General features: G+C 40.1%; 1 protein-coding gene across 1 annotated transcript in view; it reads left to right on the top strand.

Moving 5' to 3' along the window:
- LOC145445863 (uncharacterized) overlaps positions 1-14,280 on the top strand; it is a 126,924-nt gene extending 112,644 nt beyond the window's left edge. Inside the window, exons 2-5 of the mRNA XM_080324019.1 lie at positions 4,754-5,048; positions 10,286-10,433; positions 10,488-10,597; positions 13,879-14,280. Coding sequence (XP_080180145.1) covers positions 4,797-5,048; positions 10,286-10,433; positions 10,488-10,597; positions 13,879-14,178 — 810 coding nt within the window. The 5' untranslated portion in view covers positions 4,754-4,796 and the 3' untranslated portion in view covers positions 14,179-14,280. The remainder of the gene's footprint in view (positions 1-4,753; positions 5,049-10,285; positions 10,434-10,487; positions 10,598-13,878) is intronic.
- Positions 14,281-22,112: the final 7,832 nt, after the last annotated feature.

Below are 22,112 nucleotides of genomic sequence, written 5' to 3'. Positions count from 1 at the left end.
GGAAAGTGCCTTTTGATCCGTGATCAAGGTAAACGGTTTTATATGAAGTAAATATCCCCACTTACGTACTGCCTCAATAATGGCAGCTGCTTCTTTTTCTACGGCAGCGTACCTCTTCTCATGCTTGTTCAGCGTTCTGTGCGCAAACGCTACCGGCCTCCCTCTTTGGCTGAGTATTGCAGCAATGGCGAATTCAGAAGCATCACACTCGATGGTAAATTCTTCATTCTCCAGAATACAGCCGAGACTTGACCGTAGGAGATCGTTCTTCAATTGCCGAAAAGCCATCAAGGCTTCGCTGCTTAAGGGAAATGTCAAATCGTTGTTACATAGCGGACCAATTTTACCGGAAAAATTCGATATCCACTTCGAGTAGTAAGAAAACATTACCAGACAACGTTTCAAACTTTTTCCATCAGAAGGCGCAGGTAAGTCAACTAGAGGCTTCAGATGAGCAGGATCGGGCTTTATGGAGTCGTGAGCGACGAGGTGTCCCAAATTGGACAATTCCTTAACACAGAACTTGCACTTGTTAACATTCAGAGTTCGATCACAAACCTTCGCGGCGGTTATAAAAGCTTCCAAACGTTCATCATGCTGTTGCTTTGTATCGCCATAAATGGTAATGTCGTCTAGATAAGCGACAGTGCCTTTCAGTCCGTTGCCTTCTATAAATCTGTCAATAAAGCGTTGAAACGCAGCAACTCCATTAGTGACTCCGAAGGGAAGCCTGCAAAATTGATATAGACGACCACAAGCTTCGAATGCAGTAAAAGGCTTATCATTACTTCCAAGAGGTACCTGATGGTAAGCGGACTTCAAATCTATCGCACTGTACCATTTACCTCGAGCTACTTCATTTACGACGTTTTCAATCTTAGGAAGCGGATACGCATCTAGCGGAGTATAGCGGTTGATTGTTTGAGAGTAATCAACGACCAATCTCTTCTTGTGTCTGGAGTCCTTTACCACCAATACCTGAGCTCTCCACGGAGACGAGGAAGGTTCAATCACTCCAGATTCCAAAAGTTTTGAGACTTCGTCACGTATAAACACCTTGTCATCATTACTGTAGTTTCTGGACTTGGTAGCCAAGGGCTGCACGTTTCCATCTACAAACCGAAAAATACACGGCGTCTCATCCACTTTAGCAGCTATCACATTACAGGCATCAGTTGCTGCTGCTGTATCAGCGCTCCCGTCAACGCTTTCACTAGTGACTGAGGAAGATAAGGAGATCCCGGAGGTTCAGTGACAGACGCAGCTGTTTTCACTACTTGGGATCGACACATTTTACTGAAATGTCCTTGCTTTTGGCACTTGAAACACCTCACGTACCGAGCAGGGCATAGGGCACGGTCTAAAACGTGACTGTTACCACAAAATATACACTTCGACGATTGACGACGGACTACCGCGACTTCACTTACGTCATTATTCGAAGATGTGGTACAATCCGTGCGAGCCACGCTATTCACATTAGCGATCTCGCTCGCACCATTATTCGCAGCAATGTGTGCGGATGCGCAATCTATGTGAGCCATGCTATTCACAGTAGCGGTGGTCTCATATGAACGAGAGAAGCACTCTGCTTTCTCCATAGTGTCTGCAACTTGAAGCGCTTTATCCAAAGATAGTTCCTCGTGTTCCAGAAGACGAAGACGTATATTTGCTGATCGCAATCTAGAAATGAACGCATCGCGTACAGATTCTTCCAAATGCGTTTCTGCGGTAACCTGCTTGAACTCGCATTTCTTGCCCAATGTTAACAATTCTTGTGCAAATTCAGATACGCTCTCACTCGTCATTTGTTTTCTGGCCGAGAGGTTATGACGAGCGTAAATAGTATTGTTCTTCTTGACATACATCTTCTTCAATTTCTCCATTGCTTCAAGGTAGTTCTCCTTATCTTCGATATACGAAAATATCTCAGCAGACATGTATCCACCCATAATAGCGATTTTATTGATGGCGGAAAGTGCGGGTGAATCCGACCCACTCCCAGACGATGCGGAGCCGGCATTTCTTGATTGCTCAACGGCTTCAATATAGCTCTCCAGCATACGCTTCCAATGGTTGAAAACCTTCTGCGAATCCACCGCACGTGGTAACACTTCCAACACTGGTACGCGGATGAGCTTCTCGTTGTAAGCAGCCATGTCTTTTACGGAAAAGACGACAACGTTCGTTTAGTTAATAAAATTGTACTGAAAACGTACTAAGACCTCAACGCAAGTTTGGTTTTTATTAACTAAATGAAGACTCAAGCAACTAAACGCGGTAAACAAAACACTCAATATATAGGCAGGGTAAGATGCGGGTAATCAACACAATTGGTGTGATCACGAAGAAACAATAATCACCACACTATCTAAGATAAATAGATTATACGAATGGTGTGGTGATCCGCATTCAACATTATGTTAGGGCTACTTTTTGGTTTTTGTTGTTGTTAGATATGATTTGTCTGGCTTTAACTCAATGGTTCTGTTCGCCATATGCACTATAATTATTATTGCCGTAGATGGCTGCCTCACCTACTCAATCATAGGGGATCAGATTTATGATTTACCATCAAACACACTGACATATTCTTTGCCGTCGATGCAACGTAATGTAAGCTATAGTTTCATATGAATCGGTAAATCCAATAACCCATGTAGGCCTACTTTGCCTTTCCATACGACAACAATCGTTGCGCGCATGAAGAGGTGGTTGCCCTTTTCGTGGTAAAAAGTACTCACAGGCGAATTGACTTGATATTCAAAAACCTTGTGAAACTCGAATGTTGATGGATTAATCAAGGTTCAATGTTTTCAAGACGTCTGTGTTCTGATTTAGCAGCCTCGCGATATGTTACGGATGGACATTGAGAGTAGGCTACTGATAAAGTGGTAGTTATTTCGGAGTCTGATTTAGAATGAATGCTAGTTCTTATAACACTGTATATTGATATGTAATGGTAAAATCATTTAGCCTCTGATTAAAATCGCTTTTAATAAAAGCAATAATTCAGATCATGATTTTATTTAGATTAGTATGATTTTACTCATAATAAAACCGTAAAAGTACAGGATGAATGAATCTGAATCTGCAATCGCACAATTGTGCATGCGTATGCTTATGGATTTCCCATATTGCCCAGAGGCCATCATCATCAACATTATCAGTTTTAATAAAAATTTCTTCAAATCAATACACCAGACGATTGCGACATGAAAAGATAGGAGGGTGCCGAAACGACTTGTAGTAGTCTTTTAATTAGACGCACCCACCCTGGCCTATACATCATGTAAATAAGTGGAATATATGTAAATATGAGGCATGCACAGATGCACTGCACACTCGATAACATAAAAGGATAACATAAAAGGAAGCGACAAAAATGAATGCTGCATGTGCCGTTAGGCGAGGTCGATAAGTCAGATTGTGGTCCGGTAATCTTGCGGGCGTTCACACATCCATTGGTGTGCCTTGGAGTCGACTTTTATCAAAATGCACCAACCAAAACTCTGTCAGCAAAAGGAGTTCGTGTACCATCTAAAAATAGTACATTGAACGCCCTCTCATTCGAAATTTCATGTTGGTGACGTCATGTTTCGTGATAGGATTGTTGATAAACCATGTTCTTTCCAATTCTCTACTAATTGCTGACGATTACCCCTGACGAGTGTCAGCCGATAATATTCGGGTTCATTTTAATATGAATATACTATTCAATTGTATTCGTATTGTTTATTGCTGTACCGTTCGAATAACGTTTGAAGTGCGGAAGTTTATGCGAGTGTGTCTGTACAGGGTTAAGTGTTGAGCAATTGAGACGTTTGATATGTGAAAATAGTAATCACTAATCAGTGATCAACAATGAACTTATCTATAATAAATATTAATCAATCACGGTGGCACAGAACAGGTACGACGGTTCGTACGACCCTTACGTTTGCAATGTAGGCTAATATTAGCAAGAATTATAGTGTTTAGCTGTGAAAATGTCGTCGAGAAATAATTGAAGAAAAGAAAGGAGTCACCTTAAAACGGTTTGAAGTTAACATGCCGCAGAAGCAGAAGTAAAATATACAAACCTCAAGAATACAGGTATCTAGTTGATTTTTATTTTCAGCACAACTTAAATTGTGACTTAAGTTGAAATTTCATAAAATGTCCGAAGTTTGGGCGCCGTTCAGAGCCTACACTTCATTTTTAGTGAATGAATTCGTATTTTTGTGTTGTGGCACTTATAAAAGCAAAACCAAGTATTGTGGTATGCATCTCGAGCATGAAACAGGTCTGGCCACTCCTGTGACTATAACAGCATTGTCCCAATACATTCGTAAATATTGATCACGGCCGAGTCTGCTGACATTAACTACAGAGCTTGAAATTAGTGCCGGTCGCCGACCGGCGGTGAATGACAATTGAGAATACTGGCATTTCATAGTTCACACAGGGGCACAGGGCTACCACATTTTGAAAAGACAGTAAGTGTACACTGTACAGTAGATCGCCATGTGAAATATGCACAGAGGGTATATGAGTTTGTTTTGCATCGTAGCGAATGGCGTGCGCGCAGACGAAAGCAGGTTTCAAGTCTAGTCATTATGTGTGGTGTCACGTATGCGATGCTATGCTGTGGTTAGACATAAACATAGTTTAACTAGCTAAACCTGTAAGAAGCATTGAGATATTGACGGCAGCGATTTTTGATTCATTATGAAAGCAAATATCTCTGATTGCATTTGTATTATTATTACAGGTGATTCATTGAGATATTATCGTAGTAGCAGCTGCTAGTCGTCATGAAGGTCATCGTAGCTGGCATGACAAAGACAGGCACCAAATCTGTGAACGCAGCGCTCACGAAATTAGGATACAGCGTTTACGACTACCCTGAAAACGCTTACCTGCTGACGGACGAGTACAACAAGATAGCCCTAAAGGGCTGGGAAACGGAAGATTTTCGGGAAATGTACGAGAATGTCGACGCTGTCGTTGACTACCCTGCGTTTGTTTTCTGGGACGAAATACACAAAGCCTTTCCCGAAGCGAAGGTTGGTTCAGCCCAGGGATGGGCAAACTTTTGAGCTCGCGGGCCGCGTTCAACATTTGGATCCATTCGCGGTCCGCGCTATATAGAATAGCAATACTAAGCCAAAATTTAATATTGTTATTTGATTATAATTAGTGATCGACAACATTGGAAATAATATATATGTATTTGTATATTTAAAACTTTGATAATAACGTACACGCGTCGGAAATATTGACGATAATTTAAAACCTTGCTGGCAGCATTATAACCATTTAATTCAGCGTTCTCAAACTGGGGCGTGAAAGCATCTGAAGGGGGACGCAAAGCAGCGATCAACTGAAAAAAAATCGCGTTCTCCGCGAGTTTCCTCTAATTCAGGGGTCACCAACACGCGGCCCGCGGGCCGCATGCGGCCCGCGAGGTCATATTTTGCGGCCCGCGACTTGATTTGAGATTTTGGAAGAAAGCTAATAAAACATTTTGAAATGCTAAAATTGGCGAGCAATGGCCCAAACACTGCCAAGACCGAGATGATTAGAAAACGGCTTAGGGCAGTGGTTCTGAAACTGGGGGTGCGTTCCGTTATGGGGGCGTGAAAGCATCTGATGGGGGCGCGGAGCTGCGGTCAACTGAAAGATTTTTCGCGCTCCGCGCGATTTGCCTCGATTTCATAATCATAGTTATTGCTCTGTGTATAGTCCGGAATTCATATTATACAATTCTCTCATCAACATTCATAACCTTCCATGTCATCAAACTATCCGTTGGGATTGCTCGCATTATGGATGCATTTTGTGATATAACGATAAGGTGGCGCGAAATGTTTCATTATCATTAAGGGAGCATCTCTAAAAAGGTTTAAGAACCACTGGCTTAGGGTTTCCCCCAATGATATAAATATATCATTGGTTTCCCCACAAGATCAAGCTTTACGTGGAGATGGTCTTTCAGCTCGTAACGTATCTAACCCCAAAATGCGTTTCCAGGTATCGTGCACAGCTCGGAGTTCACAATAAAATGAAATTGATGACAATGATATTTTGTTGTTTTGGTATTTCTTTAATAAAATATTACTTCTTTTGTGGTTCATATGCCCATCGCCTATGTTAGGTAGCATAGCGTTGTACTGACGTAGCGTTGTACTGACGTAGAGTTTTAAAACGTATTTGCCTGCTTTACATCGATAGTGAATTCATGCGGCCCGCGGCCGCTACGAAATTTGAAAAGTGGCCCGCGACCCGTTTTGAGTTGGCGACCCCTGCTCTAATTCATAGTTATTGCTGTGTGTATAGTACTAATATCACATTTGAGAAGATCCTTCATCAATAATAATAGCTCCCGTGTCATCAGACTATTCGTTGGGATTGCCAGCATTATCCTTGCATTTTGCGATATGACAATAAGAGGGCGCGAAATTTTTCACTGTCATTACGGGCCAAGGGGGATGTCCAAAAAGTTTAAGAACCACTGATTTAATTTAAAATACACTTCTACAATAATATATAAATAATATAAATATAAATACTTCTTCACTAAAAGAACTATTCTATCTAAGACTTAAAGCGGATTGGTGTACCGCACATACCCTCTCGACGACGGATCATCCAATTAACAATCATTGCTGATCATGTGCGCGACGGTGTCTGCATTCCGACTATTTAAAGCAGACATTCGTCCGATTCGGGCGGCCTTTCTACCTGACGACTGCCGGCTTTTTATCTGACGATCGACCGACGCTGCACGACCAACGCTGTTTATTTTATCGAATCAATGTTTTATCCTTAGTCTGTTCGAGTTTATGTTGTACAATAAAGTGCTGGCCAACGTATTCGCCGACTCTCTGTTGCGGACCCTAGAGGGAACGCGGCGTTTAGTCCATACTCAAGTAGCGTGCCATAGCGCGCCATAGACTCTCGCTAATCGTTTTTTCAAGTACGGCACTAAAAGTAATTAACTTGCTCGTTTTGCCAATTTAAAAGCACACTCGTGTTACGAATTGAGTCATTTACGCTCCACTTTCTGTTACTGTGATGTTTAGCAATAAAAACATATCAAAATGCATGGGCTACGAGATCGGGGCTATCGCACCATCGATAAAATGAAAATATATACTTACTATGGTAAGAATATAACTTATCATTATCATGTTGAAATATGTTAGGAAAAAGTTTAATCAAGTATCAGCTGATTTGATTTTTAGTACCCATTTTATCAATATTTTCTCGTTTCTTCAGGCTTTCGCGGGCCGCTTGCGGCCCGCGGGCAGCAGTTTGCCCGCCCCTGGTTTAGCCAGATATAAACGACCGCAAAATGGGTATATGTCAGAAACGATCGTATTTTATCAGAGTCGGCCAACTACATAATACTATTTGTCTAATTAGATTAGACGAGCTACAGCGAAATGCCGATAAACAAATTCTTATTTAGTTTTTTGAATATTTATACGTATATAATATATATATTAGGGGTGTTCAAAATGGATTTCACTCTCAAATTGTTAGGCTACTTAAAATAACGCTGCACACCAATTTTGGGTCAGTTTCCAACCTATTGTGGCATTGCTATAAGAGAAAAAGTTTTGGATTTAATTATAAAATGAATATAATTTTTCCAATTTTTACTGGCTACCCTATGAGATTGTTAGATAGTCTGAAAAAACTATGCACAAAACGAATCAGTGGAAACGAAGTCATTGATTATCAAAATTCGAGATTTCCAATCATAGTATTTACGGTGGGCAGAACTATCTTACATAAAACTGATCAACACACATTTTTATGCCAAGAAAGTTTCAACGGTTTTAGAGTATTTTTAGGTCGCTGAATCCAAAAATAACATTAGTTTTTTTGAATTGGCTCATTTTGTTTTAATATTCCATATTTGTGGTTCGAAAAGTGCTAAACGTACGCAAATTGTGACATAGGTAAAATGCTATTTGTATACTACGGATCTTTGTGTACTACGGTTTTAGGACATATTCTTATGTCGCTCAACCCGAAAATAGCATTAGTTTTTCTGAATAGACCCTATTCTTTGAGATATTTTACATTTTTGTCTGGAAAAGTGCTCAAAATACGCAAATTTTGGCATAGGTAAATTCCACTGTATATACTTGAAGAGACCGATGAGTTCACATCGGTCTCTTCAAGTGTGTGCATACAGTATTGTTCTATTCTGACGCGATATCGTTGAAGACGAAATCGTTAACACAGAGAGCTTTCTATAGGCGAGTCCTGTTTCATGTGAAAATCAAGCAAACATTATAAAAATTAGATGGTATTAGCAGTAAATAACATATTTTTTAAATCAAAAACAGGTGCCGTCAAAGCCCAAATACTACGTTCAGAAATGCTCAAAGTTCAGTAAGCAAGCTGTCAAAGCACGCTAATCAATCATATACCTCCATTTTCAGTAAAAGCCCTTCGATGTCTATGCAGTAAAAAGATTCATCTTGTTGGCTAAAATACGGAAGTAATTCTTTCTTTCTTGTACGGTAATATGTTATTCAAGCTCCAGTTCTAGGGCAGTTTTTGTCTTTGAATCGGGTACTTCCTCAGAGTGAGGTACAGATCGCCGAGAATATTCTAAATCTGCGTTATTCCAAGTATTCTACTTACGAAGATTAAAAAAAATAAAAAATAAATAAAAAATATCGATATCTCAAAAAGTAGAGCCAATTCACAGAAACGGATTTCATTTTCGGACTCAGCAGCTCTAACATACCTAGAAACCATTGGCGATCAAAAAAGTTTTTTTTTGTTGGCCAATGTATAATTAAATAATTTGCCACCGTAAATACTATTTTATTCAAATCTAAATTTTTAAACTACAATAACTCCGCTCCCAACTGGTTGGAATTGAGCCAAATTTAGTGAGCATCGTCTCTATAAACAACCTAACAATTTCATGGGGTGAACAGACAAATTTGAAAGTTTTTTTTTACTTATTTTTATGTAATAAATAAATGACGTTATTCTCTCGTGGCAATGGGACGGCTGGTTGGAATTGAACCACGTGCAGGCTTAAATTACGTAACCTAACAATTTTATCAATTAGCCAGTACCATTTGAGAAACAAAAGTCATTTTGAACACTCCTAATATATATATCCAAAATCTGGTTTTCCTGAAAGTGCTACAGGAGAGCTGTACAGTAGGGCTCTTCAAAAATGACTTTTTTTCTCAAATCGCACTGGCTACTTGATAAAATTCTTAGGGTACCTAATTTAAGCCTACACACCAAATTTGCTTCAATTCCAACCAGTAGCCGCATTGCTACAGGAGAAGAAAGTTTCTATTCATCATATAAAAATAAATATCAAAAAATTTGAAAATTTTCTGTTCGCTCCATGATAGTATTAGGTTGTCTATAGAAACGATGTTCACCAAATTTGGTTGAATTCCAACCAGTACAAGGGAAGTTATTGCCGTCGAAAAATTTGGATTTGAATGAAATAGTATTTACGGTGGGCACGACTATAATAAATAATTCCGCTTCCGCTGGTTGAAATTGAACTAAATTTGGTGAACATCGTTTCTATAGAAAACCTAACACTTTCATGGGGTAAACAGAAAATTTTCAGATTTTTTGTTATTTATTTTTATATAATAAATATAAACTTTTTTCTCCTGTAGCAATGCGGCTACTGGTTGGAATTGAACCAAATTTTGTGTGTAGGCTTAAAATAGGTAACCTAACAATTTTATCAAGTAGCCAGTGCGATTTGAGAAAAAAGTCATTTTTGAAGAGCCCTACTGTACAGTACAGTCCCAACGACACACCCAAAGGACCGACAAGTCATAAATCCTACGTTCTTGCATTATTTGGATTTGGATTTGGATTCTGATTTGATATGAACTGAACTTGATTCTATTTCCAAGTTTTTGTAAATTCAGTGCCTTTAAATCTGATGTAATTTGAAAAATAACAATGCAACTATAATTCTAGTTCTAATTTAACTTGGAAAAAACTGAAGCTATAATTCTAATTTGTATCTAATTTGAAAAAAAGCACAGTTCTAAGTATAATTATATTCTAATTTAGAAAAGCAGAAAAATTCCAAGTTGTACTGTATGTACATGTGCAATGTGCATATATAAGTCTGTGCTTGTACGGCCCATCACAGCCTTTGCTCAATGCAACAAAATACCAATTATGTTCTTGGTCGTGAACTCCCATAACAACGTGACCACAACGTTACTGAGAATGGCGGGAGTTGAGCGAGTTGGACGCAAGCCAATAAGATTTTATCTCTCAGATTATCCTGATGATGCGGAAAAGCGAGGATGAATGGCTGCGCAGTCTCGAGAAACAGATTCAGTTGAACGACAAAAGCACATTCTTTAAACTGATGTCGCTTCTGTCTCCAACTGCGCGCAAAGCAGACATCTTCCATCGAGTCCTGGGTAGGAAATTATGAATTTGATGTATTCGAAAGCCATGTCAGCCGCGTTTTTCAGGTCCAATTACATTGGGTAATAGACCGAAGTCTATATTGGGATGTAAGTCGCAATTCAACAAACAGATGGCGAAAAAGATGTATCGACAGCACAATGCTTACGTGTTACATGTAAGTATGTAGACATTCGACTCCGAATAATCCTCACACCGGATAACCCACAACCGCTGTATTCGGCCATAATGTTCAGGAACGGTACAAAAGAAAAAAATGCCCGTAAAAACTCAAGTTAATTCGGACACAGGATCATAATTCCTATCGCAGTCGTTCCCAACCTTTTTCATCTCGTGCCTCCGTTGGCCGATATTTAAGATAAAATTCCCCCCTTAGGATATATCTGGCCGACGATTAAAAATGGTCATTTTTACCGCGCAAACACCTGTTGACTAAGAGAATAAGACGGGCGGTACCGAGTGTTTGTTTCTAGCAGTGCTGTAATAACACTTTGTAGACCGCCAAAAACAATGGTCCTGGTCCCAATCAAACAACGTCTGGAAGACTTGACTCAACAGACCCCCACACCTCCATTTGTGTTTTTGGCTTACCATGCACCAATCGCTAATATAACTGTTGTGAAAAATCAGTATGCATAAATTTACTGCTCTCGCGATTTTTTTCTCAAGTTTGCGTATGCATTTGGCCAATAATTTTGGTACTTTCATATATAGGCGGGTTGACCAGACTCGAGTCACCATTTTCTGATGACTCTACTTTACTCGAGTCATTTTCTCAAAATACGGAAACGACTCGACTCGAGACAATCTGGGTATTGACTCGACCTGGACTCGAGTCATTGTGCATGACTCGAACCAAGCCATATGACTCGAGACTATAAGACGGCCAAGACCGGCATTTCATTGTAATTTCGAAGAACAGTAAAGTGACCACCCTATTGGAATTTCGTCTATTGATCCTGGTACTTGACAATGCGACAAGAAACTGCTCAAAGTGAAGAAAATTAGTTTATCATAAATCCAAATCATTCAATATCACCCAACAGTGTTGACTGAAGTGTGACTTGGACTCGGGCTCGAGTCATAATACCATGACTTGGACTCGACCCTCTGCTCGGGAACTCGGACTCGGACTTGACTCAATGGCGAATTGAAAATGACTCGACTTGACTCGAGTCAAAACTATGAAAGTGAGATGGACTTATGACTCGGAGCGTCGTGATTTGGTTACAGCCCTGATATATAACATACACGTGATCAGATTCCTTGCTGGAGCTCATTGGAATTCGGGACACCAATTACGTTTCGGCAATATTGCACCAAGTTTAACATGCCTTTTTTCGATCGGGTAGCTGTTCACTAAAAATAAAGCAAGGCTACCGACCTCTTTGACTTGAATCGATGACGTGGTAATATTTTGTCACTGTCTGAAAATGTTGACTTGAAAATATAAGATAAATACTTTCACTAGAGGCCTTGTTGTGATAGATCCGGCACGACATTTCCTCGCTTAGGATATATTTGATTGAGAGGCCGTCGCTGGCCTACAAAATTGTCTTGCGAACTGCAGCACATCTGAACTAGTTTTAAAAAAGGGGGAATTTGTATGTGAAAAAGAGATTTCAAATGGCATTTGAACATACTTTCAGCAAACAAAAAACAGTCATAAGGAGCATACGTTCGGATAATACTGGTTGACTACATGACAGTTCGGACATGAACAATTTGGGAAATCAGTTACAATTCTAAAGTGGAATTCCTCCCTGAAAATTGCAAAATTCCCCCCAAGGGGGAATTCCTCCCCGGTTGGGAACCACTGTCCTATCGGTTATGTCACAATAAACAGTACTTCCTCCGTTTTAACACAAGATGAGTGATTATAGTGAGACGATGACGATCAATGCCGTAGCAATCGACAATTAACCGCAACAAGGCTGAGCGAGTTTCATAATCGCTTTTAATTGGATGCAATTGAGTGCATCTTGTAGATTAATAGAGAAAGGTTTTGCAGAAAAGTGAAGTTGCCCATTAAAGTAAACGAAGAAAAATGTGAATACGCTTCCTTGACGGTTCGTTCGGAAGTTGGCTGCGTTGGTAGGTGGGGATATCAAAAAGTGGGCTAGTATTTGAACTCTGTATGCGTGTGGTACGCAGTTATGCCGTATACAGTATTTGTGGAATGTTTTGCTATCGAAAATACTGTGGGAATACAACTACCTGGACGTTTAACTAATGTACGTTTTATGCGATCTGTGGCAATTACTACAGTATAGCGCAGCTACAATTCATTAAAGACGCAACACACCTGTATTTTAAATGCGCGGTCTGCATTCACTTCACGCATTCTTAGGATAGTGTGAACGTGAGGTTCACGTTCGCGTTCTGTGTGTGAACCTCGGAAATTTAGAGGTTCACGTTCACAAACGAACCTTGGTAGGTTCTGCACTGTTAACCTTTTTCATATATTACAGTTTTCACGTCATTATAACATCTTTCTTGAAATTTATGGCATTGCAACTGCGGACCACTCTTCGCATGGCGCTGGCAGCATAAAAATCAACACTAAACGAGCCTGCACCTTGACAATCCCAATAATTTTACCTGCTTTGTTATAAAAGTTTGCTCGAAATATCCAGCTTTCTGTTTGTGAATATTTCGTGACCATCTGCTGTGAGCTTGAACCGCAATCACACAACAGCAAGAGCGAAATACGCTACATGTAGGTCAGCGAATCAATGAAATTGATATCGTTTTCTGACGTAAAAAAATCTACCAAGCGTACGGGGTCCATCTCGGTTTCATATGTTTATTGTATCATAAAAACCAAATCCGTGCGATTGGGGTGTAGGCTACTGCTGTATAACTTGGTAATGGGGTAAAACCCGTTTTACACTCTGCTCAACATCAACGTATGGCAACACTCATACGCCGAATACATTGTCCGGTCTGGCCTAGACTGTTAAGGCGTAAGCTTATATTCCCCTGCAAGTCCTCGTAGAAATTGTTGGCAAAGCGACGGAAGATATTGATTTTATGGGATTATTATATCATTCGATTGCTCCAGTTTATACATTTGGCGACGTTTAAAAAGTCAGTATGTACTTCAGCATTGCGGCATTATGTGGCCCGAGTCGTCGCTAGGTATCGTGTACTGTACATTAATATATATCACTTCACTGAAATGTAGGGTTGGAATTGGCATTATGACGTCATCACGTTCACGTTCGCGTTCACACAGAACCTTTCAAAAAGGTTCGCGTTCATACGAACCTGAACCTTTCAGAGGTTCACACCATCCCTACGCATTACCATGCAACGAATAACTGATTTTCCTGTTAATGTGAGCAGAACCAAAGTCTCCAAATGAACTTAGTCGATTGTATCTACATTATTTACTATCCTGATCTATCATTGCGCGACGCTATCATTTCTCTGCAGACCGCACCGAAAGAAAAGCTTCTGGTCTATTCGTGTTCGGGCGGGTGGGAACCTCTTTGTGAATTTCTGGGCGTACCGGTTCCCGATGAACCGTTTCCGCACAAAAACAAAGGCGGTAACATCCACGAAACACTAGTAGACGATTTCCCGATCTTTCGAAGGATTCAGAGGGAAATATTGGTATCATCAATCGTCATCACCGCCACTTCAGTTCTGGCCGGGATTGTATTTTATAAATATGGATTCTCTACAATTTTCAGAAGAGCTGGAACTTTATGCTATGAGTTTGTACGGCAGTGACTCTCAAACTGCGCACCGCTAATCTTGTTGCAATTTTGGAAAATAACTGTATAAATATTCATATTGGTCGTGCAAAACAGAACATGCGACTTAACGGCGCCATATCTGCTTAAATAGCTTCGACATAGGTGCATGGATCGATGAAAACGATCATGGTATTGCAGATGGAGTATATAGAATTCCTGATATTCATGGTACGTCGACTGCAGTGGTCATCTTTCACCAGACCGATTATAAACCTAATCATGATTCCCGAGCTGACAACTTATAACACGGTTCACTTTTGTTTTAATCATGTGTATGTGACAAATTACGCGGATCAGATGGTGAGCAGAAGTGCAGATCAATCTCGAACACTTCGTCAGCAATGCTTGAGTCGATCTCAGTCATACTCGAATTCTTTGATGTAGCGGCTGTGGAGCGCTATATTCCCACATTTGAGCAGTGTGAAAATCTTGTCATAATTTGACTCCTATACTAGAATTTGGATAAAAGTCATCCTGTTAGGTATGTATACCACCAGGATGATGTTTAGTCGTATTATCTCTGCTAACGGCAATGTAGATCTGTCCCAGTCGGTGTTTAGTCTCTATCAATGTTTATCTATATTTGAAGGGTTTGCAGTGTGGAACAGTATCTCACCGGCTTTCCGACAGTCGTTGATCATGTCCACATCGAAGTCAAAATACAACAATTTCTACTGAATCATTACTAGTCAGCCATCAAGACCACGACCTGACATATCGATCCCGCCTTCCGACACATGCCACCTCTTTTTGTCGCCTGTCCTTTTATATTACCTCATTTTACTTTTCATTCAGTGTGTATGCCTCCTTTTTATATCGGCTAGGGACGAGTTTCGTTCAGGACGTTGAGGTGATCGGACGTCTGAGAGAAGCGACGTAGTAATTAGGCGCTCTGTGTATTTGGACGGACACTATATTGGAAAAGAGCGTAACTGACTGATACGTTTCGTCTCTGACTCTCGCAAGGCGAGATGTCAGAGCAGGATAGCAATATTGCTATGGATTTGATTTCAAAGAAGATATCCAATAAGCGAAAATCTACTGGATCGTCACCGGATGAGGTTACGCAAAGTCCCCCTGCTAAATCGAGATCAAGTAGTAATGTTATGGAAGACAGTTCTCATCGTGGATTAAATGTGGTTATCCAAGGCACAGATCGTCGTATGATATTATATCATCCAACCAAGGTGCAGAAATGTATATGTGATACCGTCGGCAATGTGGAGAACATTAAAAGGTTAGCATCTGGCAGTCTCCTCATCACTTGTCATAACGCCAAGCAAGCTCAGAAACTTCTACTATTGAACACGTTATCGGATTGTACCAGAAAGATATCAATTCCGATCAAAGTTATCCAATACGAAAACGTTGATAGACCATACGTCGTCAGAGCTGTTATTCATGGAGTGCCATATGAGGTTACTGTCGAAGAAATGTTGGAGTTATTGAAAGAACAAAATGTTACATTCGCCAAACGACTCAAGAGGAAAACGGAAAAGGGGTATGAAAATAGTCTTTGTGTGTTACTTGGATTTGATACACCAAATCCTCCCGAACATGTGTCGATGGGGTATTTGAGATTTGCTGTTAAACAATACAATCCACCACCAATGCGGTGCTATCAATGTAACAGGTTTGGCCATACTGCTAAACACTGTGGTGGCAGACTCAGATGTGTACGATGTGGCGGTAATGATCACAATTACTCGACGTGTACTGTTACTGAACGTAAATGTGTCAATTGTGGAGGAATACACAGTGCAGCTTACGCAGGATGTCCGATATACAAACAAGAAGCAAAGATTCAAGTCATTAAAGAGAGAGAGAATGTGGAATACAAAGAGGCCAAATCCCGCTTTCTATCATATGCCGAGACCTGTGCTAAAAACATTCCTGCGAATGGAAAGAAATCAAATCCGAAAACTACTATATCAAAACCTAAAGAGAATGACTGCGATATTTCGCATATAAGAAGTACTCCCGTGCTTTGTAATCCAAATACTTCGTGCGATGATGTTACCCCAAGTGAAGAATATGACGTCGGTAATTTGAATAAAATTCTTTCCAATACCCACCCGTTGCTCTTTTTCGCCTGTATGGCGGAGATTATCAACCGAATTATTGTGGCGTGTCGACAGAACGAAGAACTAGATGTCCCTACATTGATATCGTCAGCGTTTGGAAAGTGGTTGAGTTTATCGTTCGATTCTACAGCCATAAAAGATATGCTAGATACGATACCGGACAATCTTCAATCATGATGGCTTGTTAATATTACAATGGAACTGTCGCGGTATATACCGAAAGCTACCTGAATTTAAAAGATATATAACGGAATTATCAACACAACCTGACATCATACTTCTCCAGGAAACGCATCTAATTGCGAATTATAAGCCAGTATTTCACGGATATAGCATACTACGACTTGATAAAACTGTACGCAGTGGTGGACTGGCAGTAATCATCAAACAGGAACTGAAGTTTACACAATGTCATGTCACCAAACCCCCCGCTATCGATGTTCTTTGCATTGATGTATGTGGAACTAAAATATGCAATGTATATATTGCTCCAGATTCGCCAGTAGACCGCAACATGTTTTCGTTCATGGAGAACTTGTCAAGAAAGGCTTTGATCTTCGGCGATTTCAATGCGCACCACTGGGCGTGGAGTGGGGACGTAACAAACAGACGAGGTACATACTTATACGATGCTTTAGATAGATATACGATCGTCTCTCTCAATCTCCAGTCACCGACTCATTTGAATACAGCGTACAATGCGGTACGCAGATGGTCGCTTATTGACCTATCATTAGCATCAGCGGATATCGCAAACAAATGCTCGACGCACGTAACTACCGATATTCTGGATAGTGATCACTAGGGCCATTTAAAGTCATTAAAGTCATATTTTTTTCTATGCATCAGTAAGTCGTGAAATCAATTTTAACGCAAAAACCGCATCCATATGGGGTATATTAAGAAAGTTATAAAGTCATATAAAGTCATATTTTCCTGGTTAGGTCATATTTGAGTTATAAAGTCATATTGTTGTATACTTTAAATAAAAAGTGCTAATTGAAGCAATTACGCACTAAGAAAGTAAGGCAATTTCCGATTGAACGAAGGCAAACTGTAAGGTTAGCCTACATAACATTACAGTCGCAGACCTACGAGGTCACACATTGCATTATGAGGTCACACATTGCATTGTGTTGCTACACAATCTGTTTTACTTCTGTGCAATGAAGTGGGACGTCATTTGAAGTTCAGAGACTTCCACAACGCATGGGAAGCTGAACGCTGAAGGAGTTATTGTAAAGAGCGTCAAAGATTCAGTGAACGATCCAAAGTTGACGAGTTGACAGAAATATGCCTCCACTACAACAATATTTCAAACTTGATACTTAAAGTGTAACGTACACTATGAAAGAGGCTCATGCTGATCTAAATGTCTTCGAATTCGGAAAAGATCCGCTTCAGCTCAAAAATTACATTAAGAAGCGATTGGACAAAAACGATGTGAAACAAATTATGGAGCTACAAAGACATAACATTTCTCTGTATGCAAAACTGCAAAAGTGTCAACCCACATCAGCGTCTGTGTAGCGCTCATTTTCCTTACTAAAGTCATTTTTACGTCCAAATCGTAACTTTAAAGACTCCGACATTCCACACTACATGAAACTACTACAAAAGTGGTTTAAAATAAAAATGGATGCGTATTACTGTTATGTTGTTCATGTTTTACTCGTCAGTTCCATGAGTGACGTTGGTTACATGTAAAAATACACGATTTTTGCATAAAGTCATATAAAGTCATATTTTCCCAAAAATAAAGTCATATAATTGATTTTTTAAGGTCATATAAAAATGGCCCTAGTGATCACCTTATAGTGATCACCACGTATATGTGCAGAACCCAGAGAACGAAAATAAAGTCACCCAGCTGGTCACTCGGTAAAGCAGATTGGGAAACATTCAGAAATAATGTAGGTACTAATAGTCATTCAGAATCGAATGCTAGTATTGATGCCGTTGTAAATGAATTCACGGAAAGCATTCTCCAAGCTGCTAGCATATCAATTCCTATGACTCGCAACCATCGGAAATCTCCGAATCCTTGGTGGAATGAAGAGTGCTCTAGGGCTGTAAAAAAGAAGAAAGCAGCATTTATGAAAATGAAAAGAACCTTTAATCAGCATGACATTCTTCAATTCAGAAGGGAACGTGCTCGATGTAAGAGGGTAATATTGACGTCAAAGCGAGATTCTTGGAGGGCTTTCTGTGGAACCCTTGAAGCACGCGCTAATCTACAAAAGGTATGGAAAGTAGTTCATTCAATTTCCAATAAACATTATCACCGTGGGGTACCTTCATTGAAAGTAAATGGTAATTTAACTACAGCCGACCATGAAATCGCTAATGAGATTGCTTCAACGTTCAAAAATGTAAGCAGTGATTCGAATTTCCCGACGAACTTTATAGCAACGAGACAAAGTCTTCTTTTGACTGATTGTTACAGTGGCCCCGGTAATGATCAACTTAATATCGCCTTTTCATTGACGGAACTTGCCATGGCTTTAAGAACCAAGAAAAATACGTTACCTGGGGGCGACCAATTATGCTATGCTATGTTCAAAAATCTTCCGCACCAAGGTTTACTGAGATTGCTTGATATAATAAATTACTCTTGGTCAACGGGTACTATTCCGAAACATTGGAGTCATGCGGTGATAATCCCTATCTTGAAGCCGGGTAAAGATCCTACCTCTGCCACATCTTATCAGCCTATTTCCCTGACCAGCCATATGTGCAAAGTAATGGAAACTATGGTGGCGAATAGACTTTCATGGTACTTGGAAAAGAATGGATTACTACATACATCACAGTCCGGGTTTAGGAGAGGGAGACGAGCCCTCGATCACGTTCTTCGATTGCATGACACAGTTTATCGAGCAATTAACAATGGACGGGTTGTATTAGCGGTTTTCCTTGACATTAAGCGGGCTTATGACATGGTATGGCGTGATGGATTAATTTTGAAACTGAAACGACTCGGAATTTGTGGAGAAATGTTAAATTGGATAAAATGCTTTTTATCAAACCGAACATTTCAAGTAAGGATTGGATGCACTCTCTCAGGAATCTATGAATTGGAAAATGGTATCCCACAAGGAAGTGTACTATCACCTTTATTTTTTTCAATTATGATTAATGACCTTCCTCAAGTAATATGTTCCCAGCTTGGACTATATGCTGACGACTGTGCAATCTGGCAATCTGGGCTCAATATTATTGAGCCGACGCAAAGTATTCAATCTAGCCTAACTGCGATCTGCAACTGGTGTGCTAAATGGGGTTTTGTTATATCGAAGGAGAAGACGGTCGCCATGCTCTTTACAAGAAGGCGTCAAGTCACGATCCCTGAATTACGCATTGATAATCATATTATCAATTTTGTGGACAATTTCAAGTATCTGGGAATTATTTTTGACAAGAAACTGAACTACAAGGGACACATCGACTACGTAGCGATGAAATGTGCGGGCCGCATCAATTTACTCAGAATGCTTTCAGGTACCACATGGGGAGCATCCAATAATCTTCTAGTTGTGCTCTACAGGACTCTCATTAGGTCAGTAATCGAATACGGTATGGAAGCATACTTCTTCGCTCCGAAGACATATCTGAAGAAAGTCGAGACTATTCGCAATCAAGCTCTACGTATATGTTGCGGAGCGATGGTCAGTACACCAATTTCTGTAATTGAAATTGAATGCAATGATATGCCTCTATCCCTACGGCACTTGTATCTGTGTTTAAAATATAGATATTTTCTCAGCACCCAACAAACTCACCCAACTAGTTCGATATTGGAAGAATCATGGGAAGATATATACAGTAGGGTTGTCCAAAATTTGAAAAATTTCGAAAATGCTGCGTTGTAATGTCTTATTCTATAGATTATTGATTAAAAACATCAACAAGCCTGAAAGAAGCTCTCAGGAACGTCGTTAAGATTTCTTACAAAGCGTTTGAAAGTAGCTGCCAAAGAGTGGGCGGGCCACCGACGGCGAAATTGCAACTAGGCGGGCAATGACGAAACCACGATTCTTGATTGGGTAATCGGTTATGCTTCAATGATGACGGCGGCTGTCAGCTCTGATTTGGGTGCTTCACCGTGTTTGACAGAAGGAGTAGGTTTTGCTGCTGCTGAGTCTGTTGGTGACGGCTGTAATACTGTAAAAGCGTGTTGTGGTTTGATGAGTCAATAGTAGTAATGTAACAGTGGTTCTTCGAATGTATCAGTTGTAGCAGTAGTTTCTGTTTTGCGGAGGTCGAGTCTGTTAGTAGAGACGGGAATTTGTAAAGCGCATTGTGGGTTGATGCATCAATAGTTGTAATGCAACACTTGTTCCTTGCTCAATGTTTTAGTTGCAGCAGCATTTTCTGTTCTGATGAGGTCGATTTTGTTAGTAGTGGTTGTGGTTATGTACAAGGGCATTGTGGGTTGGTGAGTTAATAGTCGTAATGTAACACTTGTTACTTAAATGTTTTAGGCGTAGCTGTAATTTATGATAGAAGGCAAAAATATTACTGTCATGGCAGAGGCAAAACGGCGGAAGACTGTGCACTTGCCACAGAGAAGAACAAGATCTCGATCTGAGCATTACTTGGTCGGATATGCTTGCGATGACATCCAGTGGTGGCTTTATGATTGGGGGGGCCCTAGGCGAAACCTCCGGGGGGGCCCCCATATCCAAGTAATTGTAGCTTCTGGGGGGCTGCGCCCCCCAGACCCCCCGCGACAAACGTCAGATTGCTAAGTATCCATTTCGCAGGGGGTTTGTAAGTGCCGAGCCAGATGCTGGATTAGGCCTATGATCTATTTATTATCTGGAAAGGAGATATTGTTGCATGAATTGGCGTAAAGAAGAAATGCGTGACAATGCGTCAAAACACCAGTAATACCAAGGGAACACATAACTACTGATACCATCTTCAAAGACCTAGTTAGGGTTTGTTTCAACGTTTCACATGGACAAATGTCTTCAGGGGCGCTGATTGCATGATGTGCAAGAAGTTGACATATTGTGTTAAATTTGAAAAATAACACGAAGACTGATGTGTGCATCACAAATATGTACCAAACATATGCCAAAGCATTACACATAACTCAAGTTGATAATTTCGTTAAATAACAATGTACATCCCCTTCAGAAAAATAAACTAAACACATTGGAATATTAATCTTAGGTGCACACGATTTTACGTAACTTTGCAAAGAGACTATCAAAGTATTCAATACCAATATAATCATGCAAAAAATGTGGTATAACAAGGCATAGAAATATAACCAGAAAAAGTGTGGTTACAAACAAGACGTTGAAACAGCAGTAATCTTCAAATGGTCCGATTTACCTTATTACTTTATTAAGAAACAGCATTTTCTGGCTTTTTGCTTCGCAAACTCGTCAATTAGTAAGTTGTGATCAAGGCCATAATTTATTTCACTTTCTATACACATCAGTGCCAATCCATTTAGACGCTCTTGGCTCATTCGAGATCGCAGAAAAGTCTTAATTAATTTCAATTTCGAGAATGAGCGTTCACCACTTGCCACAGACACTGGTATGGTCAGAACTATTCGCAGAGCTTCAGACAGATAATGGTAGTCAGAAAGCATCCCGCCTTTGGCTAGATACCGCAACGCATCTAGAGCTGTTACACCAGGACCTTTATTAGGAATACTAATAAAGGACTCGATTTCTCCCAACAAGACACCTGCATCAATGTCCTCACCAAGAAACTGCTCGATCTTATCACATGCCTCAGCTAAAACTTCACGACTTATTTTATCAGGCTTGAGTGTCATGATATTTAGTAATGTACTGAAGTT

The sequence above is a fragment of the Botryllus schlosseri genome, chromosome 9 (assembly GCF_051294905.1).
Source record: "Botryllus schlosseri isolate E-star chromosome 9, Bs_hap1, whole genome shotgun sequence".
NCBI classification, from domain to species: domain Eukaryota; kingdom Metazoa; phylum Chordata; class Ascidiacea; order Stolidobranchia; family Styelidae; genus Botryllus; species Botryllus schlosseri.
This window is presented reverse-complemented; position numbering and strand designations above follow the sequence as displayed.